General features: G+C 42.3%; 1 protein-coding gene across 3 annotated transcripts; it reads right to left on the minus strand.

The window, feature by feature from the left end:
* Nucleotides 1–7983: 7983 nt before the first annotated feature.
* On the minus strand, nt 7984–11765 carry psenen.S (presenilin enhancer, gamma-secretase subunit S homeolog). 3 transcript variants are annotated; one of them, XM_041570537.1, is made up of 4 exons: nt 11632–11765; nt 9697–10136; nt 9298–9402; nt 7992–8393 (listed from the first exon to the last, which is right to left on the minus strand). In XM_041570537.1, exons 2-4 carry the CDS (start codon nt 9755–9757, stop codon nt 8254–8256), a joined length of 306 nt encoding a protein of 101 aa, XP_041426471.1. In that variant the 5' UTR covers nt 9758–10136; nt 11632–11765; the 3' UTR covers nt 7992–8253.
* Between the last annotated feature and the right edge of the window lie 3248 nt (nt 11766–15013).

Raw genomic sequence — 15013 nt, forward strand, 5'->3', positions numbered from 1 at the left:
ACATCATGTCGAGGCAAGTATTATGGCTGTGCCCTTCAGTACTTATTTTAATGCCCCTCTGTACCCTGTTATTTTAGCCACAATGATTTTATGGTAATTATTATTATAATCAATGTCTTGTTTGTTTTAATGACAATAAAGTGTTATTGCCATCATCATACCAGCAGCCTGGGCAGTAAGTGGGTGCTATAGTGTGTCTGAATCCTGGGAGCTAGCAGTATATGGGTGCTATAGTGTATGTGAATCCTGGGCAGTAAGTGGGTGCTATAGTATATGTGAATGGTGGGTGGTACAGGAGCTAGCAGTAGGTGGGTGCTATAGTTTATCTATAGTGTGTGGAATGAAGTCACTGGGTGCTCCCAGTCTGTATATTATATTAGGAATTTATTGCAACATCATGAAAGAAAAGAACAAGTTCAGATCCAGCAGATGGTGCTGTTATTATTGACTGACACACACACAATGTGGGTGCTGTGTCGGTGCAGTTGGTGGGTCCTGTGGGTGTTGAAGTGACCCATGAGCCAGACGGGGGGTTGGGAGATCCTGGGGGCGGAGCCTCTCGGGTAGGTCCCATTTGTGGGAGTCGGTAGCAGGGTACACGGGGGGGGGGGTGGCTGTACTTGTCCTTTCTGGCTATAGGGGTGCTCCTCTCTTCTTGTTTCGCAGTGACGGGGGCCTGGATACACAGAAGCCCCTCCCCAGACAGAGCTGAGGATATGGCCCCGGGGGTCACTGTCGGGGGGGATCTCTCGGATATAAATCCATGTTCATCCTATGGGAGGAGGGAGAGAACAGGACATTAATCTTGATCACATCTGTTTAAACATTGATTCACCTCCAAATTAGACCACTTCTTACTGCTTCCGTCCTTTGAAGCCTTGTATCCACAATTAAATATAAGGTAAGAAAAAGGTCATACGCAGAATTACTGCAAAAATTCAGGTGCTCTTTTATTCCACTACATGTTTCGAGCTGGCGCTCTTTGTCAAGTGTTACAAAATCTACACAGTTGTGAACATTTAAACCATTAGCCCCTCCCCTTCCATTCATGATGCAGGTGGCAACTGCTAAGGGATCCAATTTTATTTGCCTAGCCACCAAATAGATTCTGTCCATATTAAAACAGATCAAGTGAACAAACATTTCCAGTGAAAAAGATATAAAATATAAAAAGTGTATAAAAAGTCCCGTTTCGTGCGTTTCTCCATCCTCCTCGTTTCCAGTGTAAAAGTTCATAATTAAAAGTCCACATTTGTACCTAAAAAATGGGAAAGAGGATAAACGGTACAAAATACACTTGCGTCCCTGGCACTGCCTCGTGAAAGCCTGCCTAGAGTAACCTTGCCCTTAATTATACAAAAAATTGCAACCACATAGCTGTAACATCAGCAAATATAAGGGAAAAATTCTCTTACCCTTATGCCTTGTTGCAAAAACCATTATTCAGAATATTATTTTTCTGTTATCTAGAAGAAAGGAAGAGTGTGTTAAATACATCATGTATAGTCGCAACTATTAAGTTTCAAGTAAAATGTTGCAATATATTCAATCCTAGCAACATTGTTTAAAGAAAACTACTCACACTCCAATAGTCGTTTAGACCTTCTGGTTTCAAGCTATTCAGTTTTTTAATCCACCTGGCTTCTTGTTGGAGTAGTACCTTGGTTAAACTCCCCCCTCTTTCGGGTCTACGTACCACTTCCAATACCTGCCATTTTAGTTGGGCCTGATTGTGTACTTTGTCATGAAAAGTGGTGAGATACTGACGTGTCTGTTTGTGTGTTAGGTTTAAAGTTACGAATGTCAGCCTTATGTTCTTTAATTCGCTCTTTCACTTGCCTGGACGTTTGACCTACGTACACCATTCCGCAGGGACACTTTAAAAGATATACCACCCCCGCCGTATCACAAGTGGCATAGGAATACAACTTGTATTTCTTTCCAGTGATGGGATGGTACACTGTGTCTCCTTTGGTCACAGACGAACAACAGACACATCCCATACAGGGAAAGGTACCTTTCTTCGAACTCCTTAATAACCAAGATGTAGGATTTGGATCTTTTCGTAATTCAGAGGGACATAATTTGTCTCTCAATGTCTGTCCTCTCTTATAGCTAAAGAGGGGAGGGTTGCTACAGTGATGTTTCAGGATCTTATCCTGTTGTAAGATAGGCCAGAATCTTTTAATTACCTTTTCAATTTGATCACTCTGATTACTATATTTACTCACAAAAGGAATCCTTTCATTTTTCTTATTGTCTAATTTTTGAGTAATTTTTGTTGAAAGAAGTTGATCTCTTGGGATGAAACTCACATCTCTTGCAATTTCATTGAGTTTCCGTGGATTATAGCCCTTTTCCTTAAACCTTTTGGAGAGGGAGTTAGCTGCATCCCAATACTTAAAATCATCTGACGCTATTCTTCTAGCCCGTAAAAACTGTCCCTTAGGTATAGCTGCAATACACTTCGGGTTGTGAAAACTCGAAGAATGTAGCAGACTATTCCTGTCAGTGGGCTTTCGAAATAGTTCTGTCGAGAGTCCCTCGCCAGTTTTGGTTATTTTTACATCCAAGAAATTAATGGATAAGTTAGAAACCTCTGATGTGAATTTAATTGTAGGGTGCATTAAATTCGCCTTATTAACCATCTCCTGAAACAAAGACACTTGCCCTTTCCAAATGATCAAAATGTCATCCACATACCGCTGATATAGCACAATGTTGTCCTTATATTCATCTGAAAGAAAAAACACCTTTTCCAATCTGTGCACAAATAAGTTGGCAAATGAGGGCGCTACTGCAGCCCCCATTGACGTTCCCTGACATTGCCAGTAGTAGTTACCCTGGAAACGAAAATAGTTTCTTTTTAGCACCAATGTCAGGCAATCAATGAGAAAGTAGACCAATTTATGTGAATAGTCTGTTTCAAGCAAGAATTCTTCAATACATCTAATACCCTCATCCTGAGGTATAGAGGTGTACAAACTAGCTATGTCAATACTGCATAATGTACAGTCTGCACCGTGTGTCTCGATTTTTGATAATGTAGCTAGTAGCTCATTGGTGTCCTTCAGGCATGTGGGAATCTGTCTCACCAGTGGTTGGAGGAAAGAGTCTACAAATTTAGACAAAGGTTCTAAAACTGAACCTAACCCTGAAACTATAGGGCGTCCTGGGGGGTTAACCAGTGACTTGTGAATTTTCGGCAACACATATAGAACTGGTACTCTGGGGTGATCTACTATCAGAAACTCTTTTGTCTCCTGTGAAATAATTCCATCAAGGTGAGCTTCAGTAACAAACAACATTATTTCTTTTTGTATGTCAAATACCGGATCTTTACTGATCATTTTATAATGTCCCGGTGTGGTAAGTTGTCGAACTATTTCCCCAACATACATCTCCTTATCCATAAGTACAATGCTGCCTCCCTTATCTGCCTTCTTTATTACAATTTTGTCATTATTTTGTAACTTCTGCAATGCATTTCTCTCCTTATACGAGAGGTTTTGTTTGAATCTATTAGAGACCGGTTGTTCAATTGTTTTTTTAACTTCGGTCAACACCACTTTTTCGAAAGCAGATAAGGCTTCATTTTGTACCACTGGATTATAAGAACTTTTTTTCTTAAAACAACTCCCAGGTGTAGTGTTGATCGTTTCACCTTTGGAAAAACAAATTTTTAATTTCAACATTCTCAAAAACTTTTGGAACTCAATTTCCCAATTTAAATAGTCCACTCTATATGTAGGGATAAAGCCTAAGCCCTTATTCAAAACAGACTTTTCCTCTAAGGACAGTGTATAAGAGGAGATATTAATAATCAAGTCTACTACCTCCTCTGGCTGGACCGATGTGGATAATCCTCTCTTTGAATCGGTGCCCTTGGGTTCCGTTTCTTTGGTAATGGGCGATATTCTAAAAAAGGCTGTGGTGGCTGCTGGCTGCCTGTGTTCGGTCGTCGCGGAGCTGGTAACTCGGGGCGGTACTGTGGTTGGCCGCTTACAGGTCTGTTCTCGTAATCAGACGCGGTGTCTGTTGAATCTGAGGAGAACTCCCCCGGCTTTCTGTATAGCGCGGTCGTCTACTGCGCCAAGTAGATGGATATACTCTGCGTTGAGAGGGATAATAATTATCTTCTCGATTTCTTGTATTCCTCCGTTCCTCTTTCCAGGTGTACACCCTGTCTTTCAGATAATCTTGCGCGTCTCGCTCGTATTTCCGCGCTTTCCTTGCCGCAATGCCTTCCCTGTGGCGTTTAAGCGTATCTATCTGTGCATCCAAAATAGCTTCCCCTTGTGTAGTTCCTCTCTTTGCAAACAATTGTTCCTTCAGTGCGGAAACCTGCAGACATACCTCTGACAACTTCACTTGAAGACGTTCAATCGTAAGTATCATCAAATCCAGGCTGCACTTATTACAAATCTCCTGCCAACGTTGTACCAGGACTGGGTCCTCAGCACACAGATTAGGCTGAATATCTAACCTCAGTCCTCGTGGTATTCTTTTAGCCTTCACGTACTGGGCTAAGGCAGAGACATGTAGTTGTAAACTGATTTCCTTCTTCAGTGTATATAGCAATTCTTTAAATGTTCACAACTGTGTAGATTTTGTAACACTTGACAAAGAGCGCCAGCTCGAAACATGTAGTGGAATAAAAGAGCACCTGAATTTTTGCAGTAATTCTGCGTATGACCTTTTTCTTACCTTATATTTAATTGTGGACATTAATCTTGATCCCACCCTGAGCAGATAAATGCTGCATTCCTGCTGCCCTCGCCCCACTCTGGGTGTCTTCCTACATCAGGTGCCCATTTAAAGGAACAGTAACACCTAAAAATGAAAGTGTTTTCTAGTAATAAAAATATAATGTACTGTTGCCCTGCACTGGTAAAACTGGTGTGTTTGCTTCAGAAACTCTACTATAGTTTATATAAACAAGCTGCTGTGTAGCCATGGGGGCAGCCATTCAAGCACAGGATACACAGTAGATAACAGATAAGTACTACTATAGTTTATATAAACAAGCTGCTGTGTAGCCATGGGGCAGCCATTCAAGCACAGGATACACAGTAAATAACAGATAAGTACTACTATAGTTTATATAAACAAGCTGCTGTGTAGCCATGGGGGCAGCCATTCAAGCACAGGATACACAGTAGATAACAGATAAGTACTACTATAGTTTATATAAACAAGCTGCTGTGTAGCCATGGGGCAGCCATTCAAGCACAGGATACACAGTAGATAACAGATAAGTACTACTATAGTTTATATAAACAAGCTGCTGTGTAGCCATGGGGCAGCCATTCAAGCACAGGATACACAGTAGATAACAGATAATTACTACTATAGTTTATATAAACGAGCTGCTGTGTAGCCATGGGGGCAGCCATTCAAGCACAGGATACACAGTAGATAACAGATAAGTACTACTATAGTTTAATATAAACAAGCTGCTGTGTAGCCATGGGGGCAGCCATTCAAGCACAGAGTACACAGTAGATAACAGATAAGTACTACTATAGTTTATATAAACAAGCTGCTGTGTAGCCATGGGGGCAGTCATTCAAGCACAGGATACACAGTAGATAACAGATAAGTACTACTATAGTTTATATAAACAAGTTGTTGTGTAGTCATGGGGGCAGCCATTCAAGCACAGGATACACAGTAGATAACAGATAAGTACTACTATAGTTTATATAAACAAGCTTCATCCACTGGGAGAAATTTAAAGGGAAACTCCACCTAAAAATGTTTTTTGCATAATGAAAGTGAAATGTACTTGCTGTTAAAAGCAGCGTCTGGCTGTTTAGAATTCCTACATTGCTGGTTGTGACTCCTGAAACAATGTAGCAGAAGTTAGGCTGATTAACAGACCAGCAGATACAGCTGAGATAACACACAGGCTTGGGTGCACATGGAGCCACCAAATAGAGAAGCGGCACAGGATTTAGATTTTGTTGATCATTCATCACGTAGAACAGGCGAACCAGCCCCAGACCCTCCGCTTAGGGAGCGGATAAAAAACGGGGTGTCGGGCACTTGGAGAAATTCCACAAGGGCTGGCAAAAGTGACGTTAAATAATTCAAATTTCGAGCTATTTTTGTGTACTTTGACTATTGAATAGGCCAAAATTTGTTTTGAATTTTAAAAAAAATTTACTATTTGAATATCAAACTGCAACCATTTGCCATCTAAAAAATGCAGAATTGCTGTTTTAACCTATCGGGGACCTAGAACCATTTGGAGTCATTTGGCGAACTTTGAAAAATTTAAATTTTTTGGGGCAAACACTTCGATTCAAATTCGATCGAATGCGCTAAAACTTCGATTCGAATACAGCCTATTCACCCGAAGTCAAAAACCTTGATTTTTTTAAATAAATTTCGATTGGTCTTTTTTGTATTCGGATTTCGAATTTATGGGAGTTAAAAAAAAAAAAAAACTCCCACTACTTCGAAATTCGACCCTTGATAAATTTGCCCCATAATGTTTAGTGTAGATTCATCAAAAAAAGAAAGTTTGACCCCATTGTTTGAGGCCCCTTTTTGGGAATCCTTATTTATATAGGTGTACATGTGTATACGTTTACTTGGTGTGTATATATATATATATATATATATATATATATATATATATATATATATATATATATACCTTAAACACAATGTGAACCATCTGTCCTACCCCCTTACTATATCTCTTATTATATCTATTATTCCTCTCTACACACACATGTAAATTCATCCTTTAAGCCTTGACCTCAACAAGTTTATATACACTATGGAGCATATTTATCAAGGGTCGTATTTCGAATTTGAAAAACTTCGAAATTCCAATTCAAAAAGACCAACCGAAGTTGGGGGTTTTTTTTTTCCCCGAATAGGTTTTCGATCAATAAGGTCCATATCCGTCCGAATTCGAATCGTACCAATCGAAGTAATAGCGCATTCGAAACAAAGTTTTTCCCAAAAGAAACTTAGATTTTTCAAAGTCCACCAATTGACTCCAAATAGGTTCTAGAAGGTCCCCCATAGGCTAAAACAGCAATTCAGCAGCTTTTAGATGGCGAATGGTTGAAGTTGAATTTTTAAAGCGACAGTACAGTAAATTTCAATATTCAAATTTTTTTCAAATTGAATTTGGACTATTCCCTAGTCGAAGTACACAAAAAATAGCTCGAATATCTTTTTGAATTCGAAAATTCAGCACGACCTTTGATAAATCTGCCCCTAAATGTGGAGCCTTACAGAGCACTTGCTTTTTAGATGGGGTCAGCGACGCCCATTTAAAAGCTGCAAACTGGCAACTATGCATTGATTTAAATAAGAGACTGAAATTTCTATTTCATACTAAAAGTTTACTTAAAGGTGAACCAACCCCTTCAAAGATCTTGCAAATATTTAGGCTATTTCTGCTGCAAACATATTATGTAATGTCTCTATAGGAGAAACTCCTATCAGCAACTGAACCATAACAATAACAGACAATTGTTTGTTGACAAGCCTGCCCAGATTTCACTTATAGTATCCCCCAAAAACTATATATATATATATATATATATATATATGAACACCCTTCCTTAGTACTTAAAGGGACAGTGTCATCAAAGTAAAGCTTTAGTATAGTATTTCCCTGGTGACAAAAATTCACAAGCTCACCCCATAGGATCAGTTCCATTTACAGGATATACTTGTTGGCTCCCAGCATGCTCAGCAAACTACAGAACTGTGTACAAACAAGCAGCAGCCAGTGGAAATGACTCTGCAGTCTCTGACTCTGTGTAACAGGAGCTGCACCCCAAATCCTGGCTATGACTCAGTACAACACTTAGGATCATGATTACAAACCCCCAGAATAGACCAGAACGTTTTTCTGCAGAGTCGTTACAGAGGAGGCTGCTCTCAGGAGCTTAAAGAAATACAATGGGCTGAATCGAGATCAGTAAAGGCAAAGTAAATCAGGAGTAATGGGTCTGAGGAGATTAAACAAGAGAACCATTTTATTTCCAGGCAGAATGAACAATTCACAGAGCTCACTTCTTCATCCAGGGAAGAACGACTCTAGTCATGGCCAGACCAGGGGGCTCATCAGGGAAAAACATCTGTCTTTTAATGCACATGGAAGGGACGGGCACGTCGGGAGTTAATACGGAGAAATGAGGGACAAGACAGTGCATTTACGGCAGAGGATAAGGGCAGGTGGTCCCAATATTTTCCAGCTTGGGGGGATGAAAGAAACCACAATCAAGGGATGCCCAGTGGTATTGTGAATGATAAGTAGTCTCCAGTTGCCCCCCAGCTGGCTCGGTGTGTCTGGTAGACGCTGATCCACGTTGTGAGAATCACGACCCAGACAAAGAGTCCAAATGCTGAGCGCTTGACATCTACAGGAAAAGAGTGAAATAAAGGTTACATTGTTCTGTTATACAGATAGCTAGAATCTCAGCTGCCATAAAGCAGGACAGGACTGTTGCTTACAATGGGGATCAGATAGGATCTGTGCAGCCACTGGGACAGAATGTTCTGTTATACAGATAGCTAGAATCTCAGCTGCCATAAAGCAGGACAGGACTGCTGCTTACAATGGGGATCAGATAGGATCTGTGCAGCCACTGGGACAGAATGTTCTGTTATACAGATATCTAGAATCTCAGCTGCCATAAAGCAAGACAGGACTGCTGCTTACAATGGGGATCAGATAGGATCTGTGCAGCCACTGGGACAGAATGTTCTGTTATACAGATAGCTAGAATCTCAGCTGCCATAAAGCAGGACAGGACTGCTGCTTACAATGGGGATCAGATAGGATCTGTGCAGCCACTGGGACAGAATGTTCTGTTATACAGATAGCTAGAATCTCAGCTGCCATAAAGCAGGACAGGACTGCTGCTTACAATGGGCATCAGATAGGATCTGTGCAGCCACTGGGACAGAATGTTCTGTTATACAGATAGCTAGAATCTCAGCTGCCATAAAGCAGGGCAGGACTGCTGTTTACAATGGGATCAGATAATAATATAACATAATATATGACCCCCAGAGTCCAATACTGAAGCAGAATGAAAGATACAGCCCAGCTGTGCCACTAATCGTGACTCTCCCGCTAGCAGTGAAGCAGAGAGAAACTCTGGAGAGACTCTACATTCAAGTGGTGCTTGGGGATACAGAGAATCACAATCCGCCTCCCCTCAAAATAAAGCTTCATGATTTGCTGTCTGTAGGAGTACACATAGACAGAGAGAGATACAGACTGTATTGTGGAACCCCTCTCCCCCCACACACACTTACAGCTCTGGATGAGGGGCTGCTCTGTGTAGGCAGGTTTGAAGAAAGCCTCCTTAAAGAACCAGACCACATTCACCAGCCACAGGAACGGCAGCAGTGCAAATCCCCCTGTATTTATACAGATTTCTGTTAGTTGCAAACCTGGTGTTTACAGTCCAATTTGTGAGCAGCATCTACTCTGTGTCATAGTGCAGGTTCATTATTGGTATAAATGCAAATTCATTATTTCAAGGTAAATGTGCCACGTCCAAGTAATAATGGAACTGATAAAAGCACTAAATGGAAACTGTGTATCCTGAGTCTGGATACAGAATCCCTCTACTCAATTAACCCATAAAAATATAAATGGATGGGGGTAGGGTGATGCTACCCAAAATTTCTATACTCTCCCCTCACTCTCACCCATGTAATATTTCCTGCACAGCTGCAGTTTCTCCTCATTGGGAACCCGTTCCAGATTCATCCTGGTGCAGGAGAGAAGATGCGGGTGCAGGAGAGAAGATGCGGGTGCAGGAGAGAAGATGTGGGTGCAGGAGAGAAGATGCGGGTGCAGGAGAGAAGATGCGGTGCAGGAGAGAAGATGCGGGTGCAGGAGAGAAGATGCGGGTGCAGGAGAGAAGATGCGGTGCAGGAGAGAAGATGCGGGTGCAGGAGAGAAGATGCGGTGCAGGAGAGAAGATGCGGGTGCAGGAGAGAAGATGCGGTGCAGGAGAGAAGATGCGGGTGCAGGAGAGAAGATGCGGGTGCAGGAGAGAAAATGTGGGTGCAGGAGAGAAGATGCGGGTGCAGAACCAATGACCAGCTCAGGAAGCTACTGAAGTCGGATCAGGATCGGCTCCAGCCTGGGGAGACATGTTGTATGTGGAAAGTGCATGTTATTATAAAATGCTTTATTGCTCACGGGAAACAGTTAAACATTTTAACACTCGCTGGGCAAAAGGCAAGGAAAGAGTTAAACGTCACAATGTCATTAAGAATGAGGCCAAGAGCAGTAACTTTAAAGTTCAGGAACTTTCTGAGACAGTATGGCAGCGCCAAACCCTACCCGGTGACTGTAAATGGGCACAAGCTGAATGTTCTCTTCGCTCAGTAAACCCCAAGATGGTCAGTAACACTCACCCCCAAAAGCACAGGAGGTTATGGGCAGCCAATCATAGCTCTGATCTCAAACAGGGAAAGGCTAGACTACAGTTCCCTTTTTAGGCCCAATAAGCCACTGGCTACCTGCTCACAATATGGGGGTTGGCTGGAATTTTACAGTGCAAAGGCTCAAGTGCTGCCCCTCTCCTGAGCAGCCTGGGATGGTGCATATAGGAAATGAAAGTGCAGGACTGGGCGAGCACATTGTAGGGAATCATTAATACTTCTTTTAGCAACTTCTGCTTCCCTTTAACTGGTTTCTCATAAGACCAACCTTAGCGGATGCAGAGACATCAACTTGGATCCCTTCAGTTCCAGTTGCCTCTTGGCCACACCCTCATCATAGGCCCATTCTACTCAGTATAGGAAGAAAAGTCATTCACCGGCACAATGTCGGTAATGCTGGCAGGGAAAACTCTAGCTAGTTTAATGCGGTCTGCAACCCACAATAACCTAGCAAGGGTTTTCTCTGCCAGCATTACCCTACTGTGCCTGCATGTGCCCAACTCATGTGCCCTACTCTGCCTGTGGTGGGGGGGTATTAACATTTGGAACTATGTGTTAGGGGGTCCCCAATGTGTTGAATGATATGCTGGGGGTGCTGTGCTACCCACAGGTGAGGAGGTGGCCTATGGATTTAATGGTCTGTCATATGACATGAACTTTTTATTGACATATACAGTAACGTAACTAGGGGGGGGCGTGCAGCCCCCCCAAAGACGATTTTCTTTGTGGCTACAGCGGGGCACGACCCTCAGAGGACCCTGTGGGGGTGTGGGCCCTGGTCCAATTGCTCCCCCTTCTCCCCTGGTAGTTACACGACTGCACATATAAGTGATGGCTGATACCCCTGCACTGAGCACCAACCAGAACTCCATGTCATTACTATTGTCTGTCCCTTTCTGTTCTATGAAGCGCTGGTTCTGACTCCAGAAACAATGTAGCAGTTAAATCCTACTCCAGGTCTGGATTGTGTTACAGTTTCATTGGGATATGAGGCAATTAGACAAATATCCAACCTCTCTGGGGGTCTCACTGCCTGGGAGTTACATTTGGCTCAGTTACAAAATCCCTCACTCACTGCAAACGAATCCCTTCAGATATATACGGCTAAATCCTCCCAAATTCCTACTCTTGTCTTCGCGGTTATTATTATTATTGTTATTATTGTACTTACTGCAGCTCCAGCCAACCTACCCGCAGCACTTCCGCTTCCTTACTGGATGTTCTGCGCATGCGTCATTCACTTCGGGTATCTAGAAAGGGAGAGAGCGTTGCTTGACCATGCAAACACCAATGCGCATGCGTCTAGTTTAGCGAGGAGTAAGAGACGTGTCATTTTGACGCGTTTCTGCATTTATACACCGGTAATAACTGTATCGTACCCCCGGCCAGCGCTTCCAAATGAGTCTATTTAGTTTTACGAGCTTAAAAACGGACGTGGTGGTACGGGAACAGGAAGTGCGGTGTTGCCATGGAGAGCGAAGTCTCCTGACCACTTACAGGGTAATTAATGATTGGTGCGTCATTCTTAACACTGAAGTGAGGTAAATGTGAGCGGATAAAAGAAAACTGAACCCTGTAATCAAATTACACTGAAGATGCTGAACCCTCCGTTATACACATTATATTCTACTGCAAATACCCATACCTCCCAACTGTCCCTTTTTTAGAGGGACAGTCCCTCTTTTGACAGCTCAACCCGCAGTCCCTCATTTGTACTGGAAAGTCCCTCTTTTCTCTGCACTGAACAGCCAGAAAAAGAAACAAAGTTTCTCACTTAATTGGCTTTTAGCAGAGAGCCCAGAACAGCTAACAGGTGCAAATAAGATACTATATAACAAGTTTGAGACACAAAAACACAGTTTAGATAAGGAGAAATATTTTCAAACTTTCATAACCTGCCAAATTTTGTAAAACAAACATGGTAATTAGGGGGTGTGGCCACAGAAAGGGGTGTGGTCAAAAAAATTGCTGCGCTACGTGCGGAAAAAATCTTTTTGTCCCTCTTTTTACTTCCAAAATGTTGGGAGGTATGAATACCAGAAATAGAATATACTGTAATTATATTCAACTTCCCAATATCCATTCATTCCTCATTCTCTTCTCTGCACTGCTGGTTCTGACTCCTGATACAACTTCCCAATATCCATTCATTCCTCATTCTCACTGGGTTTATAGTTCTGTGTAACTGTCATTGTGTCTGTCCCTTTCTCTGCACTGCTGCCTCTGACTCCTGATACAACTTCCCAATATCCATTCATTCCTCATTCTCACTGGGTTTATAGTTCTGTGTAACTGTCATTGTGTCTGTCCCTTTCTCTGCACTGCTGCCTCTGACTCCTGATACAACTTCCCAATATCCATTCATTCCTCATTCTCACTGGGTTTATAGTTCTGTGTAACTGTCATTGTGTCTGTCCCTTTCTCTGCACTGCTGCTTCTGACTCCTGATACAACTTCCCAATATCCATTCATTCCTCATTCTCACTGGGTTTATAGTTCTGTGTAACTGTCATTGTGTCTGTCCCTTTCTCTGCACTGCTGCCTCTGACTCCTGATACAACTTCCCAATATCCATTCATTCCTCATTCTCACTGGGTTTATAGTTCTGTGTAACTGTCATTGTGTCTGTCCCTTTCTCTGCACTGCTGCTTCTGACTCCTGATACAACTTCCCAATATCCATTCATTCCTCATTCTCACTGGGTTTATAGTTCTGTGTAACTGTCATTGTGTCTGTCCCTTTCTCTTCTCTGCACTGCTGCCTCTGACTCCTGATACAACTTCCCAATATCCATTCATTCCTCATTCTCACTGGGTTTATAGTTCTGTGTAACTGTCATTGTGTCTGTCCCTTTCTCTTCTCTGCACTGCTGCTTCTGACTCCTGATACAACTTCCCAATATCCATTCATTCCTCATTCTCTTCTCTGCACTGCTGCCTCTGACTCCTGATACAACTTCCCAATATTCATACATTCCTCATTCTCACTGGGTTTATAGTTCTGTGTAACTGTCATTGTGTCTGTCCCTTTCTCTTCTCTGCACTGCTGCTTCTGACTCCTGATACAACTTCCCAATATCCATTCATTCCTCATTCTCTTCTCTGCACTGCTGCCTCTGACTCCTGATACAACTTCCCAATATCCATTCATTCCTCATTCTCACTGGGTTTATAGTTCTGTGTAACTGTCATTGTGTCTGTCCCTTTCTCTGCACTGCTGCCTCTGACTCCTGATACAACTTCCCAATATCCATTCACTCCTCATTCTCACTGGATTTATAGTTCAATAAATTATGGGTACCTTCCCGGCACCCCCTCATTCTTGCGCACTAGACAGGTGCCTCTTCTGCCTACCCCTAGTTCTGGCCCTGCCTTTATAACCAAGGTACTTTATGTTTTTTAGGAACTAACAGTTCTTTCAATATTCAAGACTGGAGCTCATGAACATAGAGACAGACGCTCCAGGCTACACCCTGAGCCCATCTCAAGTCAGGTAATGCTGCTGCCTCTCTTCAAGGATCAATGATGATGGACTTAAGAACAGGTCTTGGAAACCTTTACAAAGCCACAATGATATCAAATCTTTCCTTGGCCTTTAAAATGAGAAAGCTAAAGCCTAAGTAAAGAAGTAGGTAGAAATGCTGTAACTTATGTTTTGTGCTTCTGTACCCAGCCCAAGGCAACCACAGCCCTTTAGCAGTAAAGATCTGTGTCTCCAAAGATGCCCCAGTAGCTCCCCATCTTCTTTTCTGCTGATTCACTGATTCACATGCTCTGTGCTGCTGTCACTTACTGAGCTTAGGGAGCCACTCACAATATACAGTACACATAGAATAGAAATGTCACAATATAAGGCTGATTAGTAATTAATACACATAATTACTACATGGCAGCACAGAAACCAGTGCAATTAGCATCAGAATTGAATAATCAGCAAACCTGTAGCATCAGCTTATATTACAGCCAGGGAAGCTCATTTTCTGCTGGATAATTAGTGACGAGCCCTAAGCTTAGCTTCTCAACAGCCAATCAGAGCCCACTGAGCATGTGAGTGTCACAGACACTTTCCAAGATGGTGACCCCCTGTGACAAGTTTGAAGTCCTGGATCATTGCTGCTATTGACAAGCTCAAACTTTAGCCTTGTGCATTAAGTTCTGTATAAAATATAAAAATATTTAGCCATATATAGAGTTTAGTTCTCTTTTAAGATTATAAGACAGACTTACACTATATCCAGCCAGTGGGCTGCACAAACCTTTGACATGTTTTATAAGCCAAGCTTCGGCCATTTTATCTCACAACCATTGTTTTCTGTGGAGCTTTAAGCTGGCCATAGATGCAAAGATCCGATCGTTCGAATCCTCGAACGATCGGACCAGACCTGCCCGTAACCATTCAGATCAAATAAAATAGTAAAAGAACCGATCAGCCGATGTTCTTCCCCTGACAGCAATCGTACAAAAGTTATGTCAGACAAAAGCTAGTGACAGTCTCCCTCTGAAAATCATACAATCAGCAATACATGCAGAGATATTATCGTCAGCCGACAGAAATAGTTTAACCTGTCCGATCC

The sequence above is a fragment of the Xenopus laevis genome, chromosome 7S (genome assembly GCF_017654675.1).
Source record: "Xenopus laevis strain J_2021 chromosome 7S, Xenopus_laevis_v10.1, whole genome shotgun sequence".
NCBI classification, from domain to species: domain Eukaryota; kingdom Metazoa; phylum Chordata; class Amphibia; order Anura; family Pipidae; genus Xenopus; species Xenopus laevis.

Coding starts and splice junctions, on each gene's coding strand:
- psenen.S (XM_041570537.1), bottom strand. CDS start 9,757: ATGAATCTGGAACGGGTTCCCAATGAGGAGAAACTGCAGCTGTGCAGG. Junction 9,403..9,696: donor GTGCAGGAAATATTACATGG/GTGAGAGTGAGG, acceptor GTATAAATACAG/GGGGATTTGCACTGCTGCCG. Junction 8,394..9,297: donor GCAGCCCCTCATCCAGAGCT/GTAAGTGTGTGT, acceptor CTTTTCCTGTAG/ATGTCAAGCGCTCAGCATTT.